This window comes from Coptis chinensis, chromosome 3 (genome assembly GCF_015680905.1).
Source record: "Coptis chinensis isolate HL-2020 chromosome 3, ASM1568090v1, whole genome shotgun sequence".
NCBI lineage: Eukaryota > Viridiplantae > Streptophyta > Magnoliopsida > Ranunculales > Ranunculaceae > Coptis > Coptis chinensis.
Genome location: NC_141458.1, coordinates 87,961,435 through 87,977,731, shown reverse-complemented (window position 1 = coordinate 87,977,731; position 16,297 = coordinate 87,961,435). Strand labels below are relative to the sequence as shown.

Genomic DNA, 16,297 nt, shown 5'->3' with positions numbered 1-16,297 from the left:
CCTTGGACTGCGGGATCTGTGTCGATAAGACATGCTAGGTTGCCGAACTAGAGAGTAGTTTTTTTTGTGTGGTTGCCTTCTGGGGTGACCTGCATTAAACCTTCTGTGCCGGTTTGCTGCATTCAAACTATATCTAAGGTCGTGTTGCAATTTGACTATGAGGTCCTGATCTTGGCGTCCAGCACTACCTCTTATGGTGGATGTTGTCCACCTTTCTGACGCCCTACAATCAACGTTCCATGATCTTGGCATGTTAAGGGAGATATGATGATTACCTGACAATGTGCATTGTTGTTCTTCATGCCTTGTGTTATGACCACTGCTACGCCTAGTGTTGTTGGTATTTCAAGATCTGGATCGCCCTCTTGAATGGGATCAATGTCTACTTTACCTCAAGTGATTTTGATGATGTTCGGGGATTGGTTCCAATGGATAGGATCCGCCGTTATTATATTGTATTCGGTTGAATACACTCTGGTTTTCACCAGATCTAGAGACTCTTGCCAGTGTGGAAGATGCAGCATCCGCGATATCCCTTTGTACTTGTTTCCCCTTGTCCAGTTGTTTCTGCAAATAGTTGCTACTTGCTATGTTCCTTTTCTTTTATGAACCTCTGATGCAGCACTTCTAAAGGAACATCTCCATCTCCTATCTCCATATTCTCTGAATCCGCTTCGCTTGCATTTGTAGCATCTAGATCTTGAGGATGAGTTATTGGAGCCTGAAGTCGTGTACGTCTAGATCTGCATTGTCGTGGCACCTAGAGTTTTGAAGGCTGAGCTTGCAGATCTGGGGCAGCTAGTTGATTCATCAAGGTCTGATTAGTCAGAACTTCGGGATTGGGTAAGTGGTTTTCTTCTTCTTCTTGTAATCTTGCATTCTTGCTCACTTGAGATCTTGTTGTTTTTTTCAATACCGAATCTTTGAAGAAAGAACGTGGAAGGAGGTCCGTTGGTAAGAACCACAAACGGCGCCAATTATGTTTGGGTAGAAACTCGCCCAAACACACCAATGGTTTCGTTAGGGAGGTTGTTGTAATGAATTATTGAGACTGTACTGCAAAGGCTGTCTACGTATCCAAATCGTTCTCTGGAATCAAGTCTATCAAATTAACGTAGTTCTTTGTTTCAAAGGAATTGGGTATTTATAGAATAATAATGAAAAATATCATTTCCTTAATTGCTAGAAAATCTTCTATAATTATGTAAAGTCTTAATATTGAAATATATCTTGACAAATATGCTTTCTAAATCTGAGCCTGCTATATGTAGCTTATGGTGCCATAATTTTGGGTAGCGCAAGCACGTCATAATTTTGGGCAGGGCAGACATGCCATAATTTTGGGCAGACCAGGCATGCCATGATTTTGGGCAGGGCAAGCATGTCATAATTTTGGGCGGCGCTGGCATGTTATAATTTTGGGCAGCGCAAGCACGCCATAATTTTGAAAGAGATGTAAGCTTTGAAAGATTGATTGGCCAATAAAAAGTTATCTTTATCACACACACACACAAAAAAAAAGTGGACATGAGGCAGATGCAGGCCAACATGTATTTCTCTGCATAGCAGTACATATATTTATGACAATATGACATCACTAAAACCTCTCTTCAAAACTACTTTTAGTGCAAAACAGTAAGTTCCAATGGAGAAAGAAGCCTTATTCAAACTAATAATAAATATGGTCCGGCCTCAATACTACATGAACGTTAGATCGAGAATAAATCCTAATGAGTCTGCCGCCATATTCCCAAATGATGTCTACCAAATATGGCAACGAGGCAGAGGCATCACGGCGAATTTCATCATGCCAACGTTGCAGTGAAAGCCAGCGCGTTCACCGCAAGCAAAGTAGTATGGCTGCCACCTCTTCATTACAAACTTGAAGCCGTCTCCACCCCCTTGTGTCACACTTGCCACTCGCTTTGCTCTCCTCAGATCACACCTCAAGAAGCTGCGGAAGTCCCTTAGCAAGTATACACTGTGAGGAAAAGTTGTCCCATTTGGTGGATCATACTTGAATACTGCAAAAACAAACAACAGTCAGCATTACAGTTAAGCAAATGTATCAAGTTTATATTTGCATTCAAATTAAATTTGCACTTTGTGTTATGCTTGCAGCACGAAGGGACGAAGGAGAACTGAAAATTGGGTTATATACTGAAGTTAGAAAATACAACACTGACCAAGAGTATCATTGAGGTACAAGGGGCTGTTTTGAAATGCCCAATTGGTGTAGTTAAAGCCAAAATGCCAGTTTTCAGCCCCTCCAATGACGATGGTATTTGCGTGACCAACTGCCAACATAAAGGCAGTTACTAGGATGATTAATCCTTCAACATAACTCACCCCACATTTGAAAGCCATAATACTCATTCACAACACTACAACAATATGGACTTCAATAGAGAGATAAGATGTAGGCTGAGAACTATGAAGAGAAGTGAAGAGACAATGCAGTTTATAGAGGGTGGCATGGACGCCTTGGAATCCCATACAGAATTGGCCAAAGTCACCGGCCTTTTTCATCTAGTTGTATAGTTCTTTAATTTTGAAGACCTTTGGTATGAAAAGGGACCTAAAGACTTCACATAATTTGGTGTAATCAGGATTTCTCCCCAACCCAATAAGCACAAAAAGTATGCTTCAATAATAATTGAATTGGTTATTGGCTTAGTGCTTCAGTCGGCAGTTGACAAATACTTGCTCAAGACTTGAAGCAGATGCTAATGTTGTTGAACCTAACGACTTCAACGGTCAACCAACAGCGTTTCCTACACAGCCTTTAACATGCCTAAGAAGCACTCGAAAGCAAGGACCAAAATATCGATATCGGTTAATATATCGGTGTACCTAAAAACCGATATATATCGGATATATCTATTTTTTTGTGACTAGTCCAAACTATTTAAAATATTGGAAATATCGGATATATCGAAAATATAATATTAAAATTATCGGAAATATATTAAAAAATGGTTAAAAAGTCAAACGATATATATCATAAATATTGGATATATTGATTATCTCGACGATATAAAATTTTATATCGGAAATTCCGATATATATCGGGGAAAAAATTTATATTCAGTAAATATATATCAAAAACATCGATATCGGTATACCAAAATTTAGTACACCGATATATATCATTGATATATCAGTGATATTTTGGTCAAAGAAATAAGTGAATAAAATATCTTGCATTCTTGAGTTGCTTATGTATGGTTTCAGGGAAAAATTGATGACGTCAAAAAATCTAAGATATAGATCAGCAGGGTCAGACCCAGGTAGGTGTGAGGGTAGTCACTTACCCTCCTCGACTAACTTTTAGAATGTCAACCGTTTTTCTGTTTTAGACATCAACAACCAAATAATTACCATTATGCCATCAGTTTTGCTTTTTTAAGACTTTGAAAATCAAATAATTACTGTTATGCCATCCACTTTTTCCAAACATATAGAATCTATTATTTTTAAAAATAATTTAACAATAGTGAAAATACAATTCTACCCTTACAAAAGACAAAAATAATAATAAAAAACTCACAAAAATATGAGATGATGAAACCGACCCTGGGACGTACACCAAAACACTGTGCATCATACATATTATGGACTTACTAATTTCCACCAAAACAAAAACAAGAACTCTTAAACTATGTACTAGGGGTGTTTTTCTTTGTCAAATTTCTGATTTTGCCAAAATCTGACTCAAAATTGGTTCAGTTCTGGGTGTAGTTTTCATGGTCCGATATCCGATTTCCGAAAATTCTAAAAAAAAATTGGATCAGATCCAGATATAACTCTAAAAACCGAACCGATCCGAAAGTTCCATTTAAATCTCAACCGATATAAAAAAACAAACGATCCGAAATTTTGTTAATATTATCTTGCTTTTTGAAGTTCAATTTATTCTATTGAAAAATATGTGTCAAAAAAAAATCCAAAATTATAAAAGATTTGTGAATAAATCTCCAAATATCCAAATTTCTTTTCTGATTAAATATTTTTGAACTAGTATATTAGGTTCCGAAAAAATAAAAAAAAAAAATCTGAAAGAGCTTAATCCGATCCGAAGTCACCCCTAGTATGTACCAATAGAAAAAATTATTGGGCCCATTTCAATTTCCTGAAATTTATGTCTTTTTTCACATAGGGCTGAAATTGAGGGAGTTGTCACAACACTCCCGCAATTCTGTGCGATTAGTTACAGTATGGATTTCCATTATAATCATAGGCCCAAATCAGGCCCAGTCAGACAAAACAAACATAATCAAATGAAGCTGTCAAGTTCAATCGAAGGAAAAAGTCGAATAGAGAGTAATAGACTTGCAGAGACTGTGGGCATGAATGACTTGGGTATGTTCCCTAACCACCGTCCCTGAAAATAAAGGGGAACCCACTCACAAGTCATGCACTCATGTCCCATTGATTCTTCGGCCTTCCACCCAGATTCCTTACGCCTTTATATCAGCAATGAACCCTAAGTTGGGCTTGGGGGCTGGGGCTATAAAGTGCACCTTGAAACAAAAAACTCGCCCGTTTTACATTTTCATGTCATTTAGATAGGCCTACATTTAGACTAGTGTACAAGTTCAAGGACGTGCTTGTCTGTAGTCAGTTATTCACTTCAACTGTTAGTCTGTTACTACGTAATGGTCCTTGCCTTTGTGGCTCAAGATGGAATGGCGTGTGGCTGATCAACTGATGCAACAGCTCTAATGGGCTAATGGCCTTAAGCCAGAGCACCCATTGTGAATGAGTGTAATGGAATTAGTACAATTGTACGAACAGGGCCAGCTCGACCCAACTTGAGGCCTAAGGCGGAAGCTCAAAATGTGGCCTACGTTAACTATAAAAAAAAACTCTACAAAGTGAAAATTATTAATTGAAATAAAGAAGAAAAATCTCTTTTTTAATAATATTATAAAATGAGGCATATTTGTTATGAATATAATAGCTGTAAGCCAAATATTTAGGAATAGTTCATAAAATTATGTTCACTTGAGAGTCCTATCTTTGATAATTTATTTCATAATATAACTAAACTGAGGCCTATGTTTAAGGAAGTTTTTGGAGATTTTGTAAAGCTATAGGAAATTACGAGGTCTGAGGCCTTAGGCAGTTGCCTTTTTGGCCTTAAGGTGTGTACAAAGAAACTTTGAAAACTATGTCAAAGCAGCTTTAAAGTAAAAAAATGAACACAATTCCTATTCAAAAAATATAAAATGAACACAATTGGCTGGGAATTGAGGGTCTAGGCAGGTATGGGGGTATAGCTGGGAATTTTGGTTTTATGACAAATTAGGGCTGACATCATTATATATATATATATATATATATATATATATATATATATATATATATATATATATATATATATATTTTTTTTTCGATGAACCAATATGTAAATTTATACAATTGATGAAGTTTGTAACATATATGTAGCCCTGTGTAAAATTATATTTGCATATGTGAATACAAATTTACAAATACTAACGTCAGCCCCAATTTTTCCTGAAATTATTAATGATCGCTACTGACACCTGTTTTTTGTTCTAAAACCAAAATTCAAATTCACCCATAGCCCAAATTCATGTTCAATTTATGTGTTTGGGCCTAAACTAAATTTCATGTTTTTAGGAATTTTGAGGTGAACAAACAACACTCTAAATCTTATGGCACTAGAGCTATAAATCGATTAATTAAGTAGCTCCTCACTATACAATCATTAGTTCAGTACTATGGATGCTTAAATAGAGAAACTGTTCCCGCACTAAATCAAAGAACATAGTGAATATTGCTCCACCAATCATCTCCTAATTTTCATCCACACCTTACAACTTCATAACAGGAACAAGATTAAAGGATAAGATAAACGAATTGAAATCTAATATGAAAGGCTAGAAGGAGTTCTATACTAACTAGTATCGTCTCCATCATTAGACATTGTCGAGAAAGAGACTCTTGACCCATGGTGCTAGTCTGCTACAACAAATTGTTCATCATCATTTTCAAATGAAAATAATACCCAAATAAGGTAACAAACTAACACCTAAATTTTAATTCTTTAAAAATATATTCTTTAAAAAAAATGAAAAAAATAATAAAATAAATATTTATCAAAAACATATTCTTAAGAAAACAATTAAAAGAAAAAAAAATACATTCTTTCAATATATATATCACCGGTTCTTCTGGGATGTCCTCAGGTCGAGGAACGTGTACTAGGGTGTATGTGCGACTCGTTCAAATCATGAATTGGAAAAAAAGAAACGGAATTTTTTTCCTGTTTACTCGCCTTCGTTTTGGAAGTTGTTTCTATTTCTACATCTGTTTCTTCCTCACTTTTCCCCTTTTCTTCCTTTTTTGAGGTTTTTTTCAGTTTCTTAGTGACAATATGCGACAATATTCTGCCTAAATAGTAGACACATGTGATAAATAAGAGAATATATCATAAATCCACGATTCTATTTTGATTTGAACCATAATTTAGATGAACCTAAATTTTATCTTCTTCCCGGGCAAAATAAGGTAAAATGAAATAAATTCAATCAATATATAAATTCAATCAATATATATATATATATATATGGGATGGTTATATGAACTCCACCTTATAGCGACTCTAAAGTTACTCCACTCATAAAAATGAACTGATGACTAATTTTTTGTGGATGTGTACATCTCATGATGCAGAACACCCCCACCAAAAATCAGCTCAATTGAATATGTCTAACCTTGTCAAAAATTGTATCGAAATTAAAAAAATCCTGATTTGTTGGATAATTTCATAACTTTCTAAATGATTTTTGATGAGGTTGTACATCTTCAAATGAGCTGATTTTTTGTGAGGATGATCTATATTGTGTGGAAAACATCTCCACCAAAAATCAGCTTCTAATTCATTGAGTTAAGTGGTGGAGTTCATTTGGAGTTCGTTTTAGTGGAGTTCATATAACCATCCCCTATATATATATATATATATATATATATATCCAAAATAAAATAAAATAAATGATTTATGTACCAATTTTGTCAATTAGGAGTCATTATTTCTTTTTTTTTTTTTTTTTGGTATTTTTCTAAGAATATTTTTTTTATGATAAATATCTATTTTATTGATTTAAAAAAATGGTTTTTAATTCTTTTTTTTTAAAGAGTACATTTCTGTAAAGAATTTTTTTTTTTTTTTTTTGGATAAATATTTATTTTATTGAGTTTTTTTTTTTTTTAATAATAGGTAACGATGAATTTGGGACGGCAAGTTGACGAATTTCCTTATTGACCAATTTTATAAGCTGGTTATCCTTGACAAAAAAAAAAAAAAAAAAGATTCGTTGCCTCAATTGAAATGTAGGAGTTAGTTCGTTATCCTATTTGGAAAATTTTCCTTTTCAAATTATAAATTTCTGTATTGTTGTTGTTGCACAAAAAATGGTCATCTTTCAAGTTTCAGCAACTTTCAGATGACAATAAATTCTCACTGTCTGTTCATTGTAGTTTTTTTGTTATACCATTTGCTTAATAATTGATATTCACATTAACTAAATTGTTAACAACTTATAAAAACAATTGTGTAGTTGAATGACATTGAACTGCCATAATTTCAATAATCCCACTATCGTTTATTACTATTTTTTATTTTATTTTTGGATTGGAACATATATAGATATACTACATGTTGGTGATGGTGGAAAACATTTGAAAAGGATAAGCACAATATATGAACTTTTTACAGTGTTACAAGAACAAAAAATAAAGATGATTTTAAATTCCTCTCTTAATATCATGAGACCATAAAGAAGGTTAAGTAGGGACCCTAAAGATTGTCATTTTAAATATTAATTTATGATGGCCATTTTGCACTTTTTTACATAACTAGATGGATTGATTGAGATGGTGGAAGAATATAGCTCACTGATGACAATGTCCAAACTGTCCAAGATGGTACTACTTATGAATCCAACTACACCTAAAATATAACGTTCATTAGTCTTATCTACCTTGATTTGGTTTTGACTACAACTAATCTGATAAGACTAAAATAAAATTAGCAGTCATTAAGTACATCAATTAGCTTAATCTCTTTCTTGAAAAGCATTTGTCGATATGTCGGCTGCACTAATAGAGATATAAGCACATTTCTCACTTAAACTAATCGAAAAACACATAGGCCCCAAAATGTGTCCCCTATGTTTGGTACTTGGGTCAGTTGGGTGATTTAAGTATTGGGCTGCAAACACGTGAAGGACATCCTTAAGTTCAGGAATTTTTTTTTTCCATAATTGAGTTAAGGAAATGAAGGCCTATAAGATAATATTTTTGTTATTATAACATATAAGGGGAAATAAAGTCACAAGATCAAAACAAGTTGATTAAATGCTTTGTTTTTGTTGTGGGGCTTTTTCATTTTAGAGGGCCTATAAGATAATATTTTTGTTATTCTTTCTATGATGTTTTTTCATTTTTAAAAGAGTACTCTCTCTTTTTTTTAAATTGGTTTTCGATGATAAGTACTCTTTTTAAAATGAGACTCTCTTTTAAAATAACCAAAAGATTCATTAGATCTTATCCTTCAGTCCTTAACCAACTAAAATATATTTTAGGCCTCTGATTGTAGACCAACCCCATGTTGCTACAGAGATTGTTCAATCAACTTACATGACGGTGATGATGTTAGAACCTTTTATTTTTTATTTTTCAGTAAAGGACATAATGCTAAAGCCTAGTAAAACCAAAAATGTACAGTTTTTAACAATGTGACTTAGAGTCGTGAAGAAGTAGGTAATACTAAAGCAAAAAGATTGGTGGGAACAATGGTTTAGATTTAGAAGAAACAACTCGACCTCGAGTTAATAATAGCTAGAACAAACAAAAAAAAAAAAACAATACATTTTCTTAATTAGTCTTTTGCTTGAAGTAAACACATCTCCAAAAAACACTTCAAACACTAACCATTTGCTTACAAATTTCATTTTACAAGATTTAATATGATTTTTTTTTACGCTTCTTTCAAAATAATTGAAATAACTCTTTAGAAAATCCATTTAAGTTCATAAACTGAACCTGTGTACATTAACTGAACGTGTGTACATTTGACAGAATCCTTCAACTTTCCAGAACATGTAACCATTGGTGAAGAAATCAATGCAAAAGGATCCTCATAATCCAAAATGTAAATTTTCACCTTTTTTAACAAAAAAAAGTTTCTGAAATTTGGGATCTTCCTTCCCACTATCTGTAGTATCATTTGTAACATGTAACTGAGAACTGGTTTCTGGAATGACATCGTCTGTTGGCCCAAACAAATCTATTCTCTTCCTTGAGATTTTCATCTACATCACTTAGTTCATGTTTCTCATCTGAATAAGACACATTGACATAAACTTCATCCTGAATAGACTTTTGTATTTTTGCTTCAATATATAGATTTCAACTAAGGGTGGAATTTGAGCCGAGGGCTCAGAGCTCGGCTTGGGCTTGGCTCGAGCTCGCTCGTTTAACTATATGAGCCAAGCTCGAGCTCAAATTAAAGCTCGTGTAACAAATGAGCTTGATGAAGCTTGGCTCGTTTAGCTCAAATAGCATATTTATAGTGTAAAATAACCGAGCGGCTCGGGCTCGGCTTGGGCTTGGCTCGAGCTCGCTCGTTTACTATATGAGCCAAGCTCGAGCTCAATTTAAAGCTCGTGTAATTAGCGAGACGAGCTTGAGCATGGTAAAGCTCAGCTTGTTTAGCTCGAATTCCACCCTTAATTTCAACTGGGATGAACTTTCAAAAGTTTGATTAGTTTCGTGAAGTGAAGGTTTAATGGATGGTATGATGGGTGTATGTGTAGGTGTAGGCAATAAATGTATGGACTTTGGGGTTGGTAGTATGCCTTTGTTGGATGGTGTCGGAAGTAAAATGGATGAAGCGGTTAAGGAAGACTGGGGGGCGTTGGTGGAGGGTTTGGGGTTTCATATGATTGTTGATTGTAAGATGGTTGTGGCTCAGAAAAATATGGTAAATACAAAAACATAATATTTTTGTCATAGGACTAAAACTAACCGTTGGAGGCTCACCTTTTTGTTGCAATTCATTCCAAATCGCATATGGTTCTCCATGAAGAAGAAGAGTTGTAAACAAAATCTTATTTTCATCCTGAATACCCTGTAATCAAATCAATTCTTTAACGCATTCGAGCCAAAAATTGATATTAAGTTGGCCATAAAAGAAAACAATATCAATGCCATCACAACTTCCATATTTCTTTGCACTTACATCTAGTTGTCATTGATGTCGATCATGAAATTCATCATACTCCAAGAGAGGTGAATAGAGATGTTGTCGGTACGTACTACAAGACATCTTCCTCAATTAAAGGCCATCTTCTACTAATGCGTTGTTATATATCAAACTAAATTCCCGTCTAAAACTGACACTCTAGATAAAATCACTTGTATCTTTTTTCTCATAAATAAAAAAACAGACCCGTTTTTTATGTTGGAAAGTAGACTCCGAGATCTTTCCAATGACATATAGCTCATCACGAAACTCCAAGTACTCTGGTTTTTATGAATCTTCAAAGATGATGAAAATTTGAGACTTTTTATAGTGGGTGAAAAAAATAATTGGTGGTGATGACATGGTTTGCAGGAAGCGCTAGGGTTTTGTGATGCGGAAGTGGTTTATAGTGATGAGGTGGTGATGGATCGCTCTTTAGATAAGAATCTAAAAAGTGAGGCTCTTAATACCAATTGATGGGGAACAAGGGAGTTCATTTGAAGAAAGTACATGGAAATCCTTGATAGAATAAAAGAATAAATGAGATTAAAGAATTAGACGAATAAGAAATAAAGATTAAAGAGAAAGATGAAGTTTTGAGGAAGAAGGAAATAGGTTTTGAGATAATTTTGATAATTGAATTGATTGAATAATTGAAATAACTAACATTGGCCTCTTTATATAGATGAGCCAAATTTGATAACCAATAAACCTAGACTTCTAAATCTAATTAAACTCAATAAAAGAAACTACTAAATCATATCAACTTAATAACTATACTAATGAAAATACCTAAAAGTGGACCTCAAAATACAATTAGCAGATTTATGGCTTGCAAAACACTTTCTAACGTGATTTCAACCATTTATATTTGATCCAAACCATTTGAATTTTAGTTTTTCACATTTATGCTACAAAAGAAACTATTTGAAATGTTATTTAATTTGCTCCTACTCTGCGTTGAGCAGAACTGAAATTGCAAAGCATTTTTCCTTGACAAAATTGCTTCGGAATAAACAAAAGGATTTGAAGACTGGATCGGAGTACTCAGCTTTCAATTTCTGGAGGTTTGATTTCAAAGAAAACACTTGGATGTTAAATTTTGCAACCATCTTCTCTCATTCTTGTTTCACGCACTTGTTGGATAAAATAAATCTACGAGATCTTGAACATATGTAGTTACATAATTCCACGTCCAAATGTTTAATCCAACTGTTATTTAATTACTTTAGTTCAAAAGAAATTGTCTTCTTCCTCCTCATAATTCAACACTGAAGGGAATAGTTCTTTAGAGATGGAAAATAAACATACGGTTCTTTATATAAAATTTGAAAAACAAGTAAACAGCGCCTACTTTAAGGAGTTGAAATGGGAAAGGGGACCAGCGATGTCACTCTATATTTTGTACTTCTAATAGAATGATTGGTGCACGACACCTGCCCAATTCAATGAACTAGCCAACTCTTATTTCATTCATTTTACGTTTTGGTTTTTAGACCAAAAACTTTCGTCCATGACCCATGAACTTGACTCGTTCAGAAACTAGAAACGCTCATCGAAACAAGCTAACTGTCACCCTTGTTTCTTGAGCTTGTCGGCTGGAAGAGAGCCGAATAGACAACACAGTTCAAAAGAACTCATTGGTAATAAGAAACTGATACTTTCATCAATGGACTCTACATTCACTAGAACAATACTGGGATTTTCGAACCAAATTACAAAATTATAGATTTCTAGTAGCTCCTTCTGGGATATGATAAGCTTTTCACCACTATACTATCCTAGTATCCTCTATTACCGGATATATTGATGCAAATAAGAGAGGCTGATTTGCGAATAGCAAACAAACCATTTACATAGAAGAAATATAGGAGAAAACAACCAAATTACAGATAGAAATATAATGAGACAATCTAAGTAACTTGAAACTGTCTCCAAGGATAGCTTAGGTCTACTTATCCAGTTCATGCAGCAGCAAACCTTCTTTTGATATCTTAAACAATATATGGGATAAGAAATAGTCTTTCTACTTTCAGACTCCTATAAACGATATTACTATTGGGTTAACGGTCACCTTAGACCGCCTTTCACTTCACATAATGTTGATCCGATCCATCTGTTGGTAGCATTGGTGGTGCTGCTAGTTCCGGCTCTTGCATTTCTCCATGGCCCTCGGGGCTGCAAGCAAGCAGACAACACTAAAGGATTCACATAGTACACAATAAATCTTAAGCATAAATGAAGACGACTGGTACTACTGTCATTTTAAGTGGGCATCTACAGGAGAACATTTTGGCTGATGACTCACAGGAGCACTATGTACCAAAGGCAGACATATACCATCACATCAAATCATGTGGTATAGTAAAATAGATGGACAAAATCCATCCATGTAGATTCTTCGTGGGTTGGTTCATTGAATAAAGGGCAACTTAGGCATGGTGAAAAAAACTACAATGACCCTCACATGCACCATCTTATTTAGTACTACATACCTAAGCCAATTGCCTCGGAACCTTTCATGATTCTTAGCCTCCTACAGGAGTCGGTGAACATGCTACAACAACAACAACAACAACAACAACAAAATCAGCAGAGAATATCTTTACAGCATTATAGTACAATAAAGCATTAACATTTAATAGTAAGAGATCAAACAGAAGCATCAGAGCAAGTTGATGAATCATGTTCAAATAATTGTAAGATTGCAGTCTCAGTTTGAATTCAAGGTAAGCTGAGCTGATCCTACAAAGCAATAAAGAACTCCCACATGTCTAATTCTACAATCGACTAACTTAGCAGGGTAATACCATTAATTTCATCAAATCCAAGGACATACTAGCTATGTTAGTTATCGACTTGCAAATTACAGCCATGAAAACAATTGCAATTTGGTGCAATTTGGTGCAATTTGGTAACTAAAGGATGCTACCCCGGTTCAAGCCACCATTAAAAGCTCGTGGATCCAAAGGATGGCTATGCTCCAGTCCCAACACGGTGAAGCTAATGTTTCACTGGGTGTCACCATTAACAAAAACAGAATCTACAGTGAAAAGTGACAATTTCTTTCCCAGATCTTGCAAAAAAATGTTGTACCTCTATCAAACAAATGAACATCAGCTACTGCAGATGCAATAGACAATAAATAAAATCCTGGACCATGAGCTGAATTGTGACTTGGATGTTGGACCATTTGATTTACTTACTGGTTAGATATGTTTGAAACCTGGCAGACAATGCATTTAGTGTAGTTGGGTATTGTACTTACTCCCATGGAACGTCACCAACAAGCATCCAATCACCGTCCTTGTCTTCATAAGTGAGCACGCACTCAGAACCATGGAGAAGATCCATCAGTCTACTCTCAGTTAGCCCATCTCTGCCTGTGACGCCATGAGAACCGCACTGCCCTGAATCAAAGTTATTAACAAACACAAGTCAACCTCCACAATCTCAACAAGCTTCATATTCTAAAAATGGTTAAAACTTTCACCCATTTCTAGAATTAATTGAACAGTCAAAACTTAGATCTTCTTGTTCAACAAGAAATCATTACCTTAGAAACAAAAGCTATTTTCAGAACCCTTTTAACCAATTAATAAGTCTGATATTTGTCAACAAGCGTACAGGGAAAATATGCAAGCAGCAGCTTAAAACACTATATTATTACATTATCAAGACACCTAACATAACAATGTTAATTATAATTACTATCTCAAGACCCTGAATCGTCAGCTAGAGGGACAAACCTTTCACAGATAATTCGAACTTTTAAAAGAATTTCATAATTTTTCCTGTGGATCTTGTTAGAAAGGACAATTCTCTATGATTTGTCAGCATAAGTTTTGAGTTGAAGGTGTGCTAATTTTCCAATCCTACTGAGCAAAGATAATATCCCAACTGAGGCAAGTATTTGTATCCATTGGTATTTATGATAACCACTTCATATGCGACACAAACGAAATAATAGAGAATTAGAGATTAGTGTGCTACCAATGGTAAAACAACTGAACATCTTCTCAAGTGCAGCTGAAAGTTCCACATAGTTGGAATATGTTTTCAGATCAACCTTCCTCAGGTATGGAGCACCGTCCATGCTAACTTTCACATACAAACACCCTGACCCCGATTTACCCTCAGCATCACCGCTATTCTTAGCTGGATTAGCAGCCATAGTGTTCTTTCGGAAGGACCGAATCGGTGGCCATCCTACAACCTGAGCCCTGTTCCAAAAATATATTGAAAATAAATAAAAACTTTTTCAGCTTTTTATTGTGTCAATTAAACATGACTAAACCAAAAAAAAAAAAAAAAAAAAAATCTCTGACCAATTCAACCAATAAATAAATAAATAACAATAATACACAAAAACAAAAAACTTTCTTTCTTTCCATTTCCTAAACATTTTCGTCTAAAAAAACATTAAATAATAAAATATTTTCCTAAATACATTCTTTCTTACTTGGAAGGAGGGGAACGATCACGAGCAGAAACAAGCTGAGATTTCTTTTCTTGAACAGTAGCTGAAACAACAACAGCATCTGAACTAGTCACTTGGGTAATATTATTATTGTTATTATTATTATTTTCCAACACCCCAAGAGATTTCCCGCCAGCATTATTTCCAGCTCTAGGTGAGAACAAAACACCACCTTTACTCAAATCTCCATCTAAACCACTCCATTTTCCATTACCATCAATAGCATCAGAAAAACCTCTCTTTGTTCCAAAATTCTTGGCCACCCCAAGTGATAAACCACTCATATCTTCAACCCCTTTCACTGAAAGTGAAAGATTAGTAGTAGTAGTTTTTCTGTCTGGTGGTGATTCAGAACCAGGTAAACCAAGTCTTAGTTCAGTGTTAGCAGTCTTCTTCTTTTCATCTTCTTCACCACTTGTAAGAGTTGAACATGAAGATGCTGTTGTTGTTGAGCCTATGTAATCATGTTCCAACTGTAGAGACATATCAAGAAATCAATAAATTTTGAGGATGTGGAAGAAATGCAAGAAAGCATGAAAGAACAATACACACTGAAAGTGAGCTGGTTCCCCTTTGTTATAAAAAAGAGGAAGAAAGATATCAAACATTGAGATTAGTAAACATTTGAGATGGATGGTGGAGATTATCTGAGTCAGCATGCACTAAAGAACAGAAAAAAAGTATGACAGTGGAGTAAACTGTAAAGCGAAATAAACTGGAAAATGCAGGAATTTAAAATAACTTTGTTTTTGTTTTTCGGGTTTTGTATGCATTGTAACCTTTTTTCGGGGCAACCCGACAAGTCTTTTAAGACATGCTAAAATGCGCTTTATGTGTTACTGTTTAAGTAATGCTAATGTGTGCCGAGAAAAAAAAGAAACAGGCTTTGGGTAGTAACCGATACGATACGAATCGCACGGAAATGGAGACAGAGAAAAGAGTACTCCAGAGAAAGGGATGGAGCGAAGTGTGTGAATATTCAAGTGCTGTTGGGCTTAATGATAGTTTTGAGAGTAGAGATCTTTTTGCAGAGATTCTGAAGAAGGAAAAGAGTTAATGCTTTTTTTAGTGAAAACAACGAAATGAAGTTGAAAAAAGGGAAATGGAACAAGGTAAGGAATTGCTGGAAAGCTGACATAAAACTTAGTCGAACGTGGTAATTTTGGTCAGAACATATTTTGACAGACAGTTATGAAATTTAGCTGAAATATTGTTTCTTTGCTGTCTCTCTGACTATCCCTCTAGTCACAATTAAATTGTTATCTATTCATTTTGGGCCCATTAATTTTTGGGTTATGATTTTTTTGCATAAATTTTATTCCAATTTTTTTGTAAGAAAATGAGTTTTTTTTTTTTACTGTTGAATGGGAAAAGGTAAAGCTTTTTTTACCATGCTTGTCTGGGGTTGTAATTATTGTCTTCCGACACAGATTAATCGACACGCCTTGCGTCAAAAGGACCGAAATATGTGTTTTAAATAAAAGGATGAGATTTAGCCACGTCATTCGTTGTGGTCGTTGGGGAACATAACGGCGTTTTGGTTC

At 34.7% G+C, this 16,297-nt stretch overlaps 2 protein-coding genes and 1 long non-coding RNA gene across 4 annotated transcripts; all 3 read right to left on the bottom strand.

The window, feature by feature from the left end:
- Positions 1 to 1,761: 1,761 nt before the first annotated feature.
- LOC147511427 (uncharacterized) lies at positions 1,762 to 2,367 on the bottom strand. Its single transcript, XM_086598456.1, has 2 exons — positions 2,187 to 2,367; positions 1,762 to 2,024 (listed from the first exon to the last, which is right to left on the bottom strand). Exons 1-2 carry the CDS (start codon positions 2,365 to 2,367, stop codon positions 1,762 to 1,764), a joined length of 444 nt encoding a protein of 147 aa, XP_086454582.1.
- Positions 2,368 to 9,242: 6,875 nt separating this feature from the next.
- On the bottom strand, positions 9,243 to 10,411 carry LOC147511426 (uncharacterized). The gene is made up of 3 exons (XR_015219377.1): positions 10,271 to 10,411; positions 10,072 to 10,159; positions 9,243 to 9,368 (listed from the first exon to the last, which is right to left on the bottom strand). It is a non-coding gene; the product is annotated as an uncharacterized LOC147511426 (long non-coding RNA).
- Positions 10,412 to 12,102: 1,691 nt separating this feature from the next.
- Positions 12,103 to 15,961, bottom strand: LOC147511425 (auxin-responsive protein IAA27-like). Of its 2 annotated transcripts, none has more exons than XM_086603140.1 (5): positions 14,736 to 15,961; positions 14,267 to 14,496; positions 13,542 to 13,683; positions 12,769 to 12,830; positions 12,103 to 12,451 (listed from the first exon to the last, which is right to left on the bottom strand). In XM_086603140.1, exons 1-5 carry the CDS (start codon positions 15,236 to 15,238, stop codon positions 12,414 to 12,416), a joined length of 975 nt encoding a protein of 324 aa, XP_086459266.1. In that variant the 5' UTR covers positions 15,239 to 15,961; the 3' UTR covers positions 12,103 to 12,413. The 2 variants fall into 2 exon arrangements, with proteins under 2 accessions (XP_086459266.1, XP_086459265.1); XM_086603139.1 differs by having other exon boundaries at positions 12,103 to 12,471; positions 14,736 to 15,320.
- Between the last annotated feature and the right edge of the window lie 336 nt (positions 15,962 to 16,297).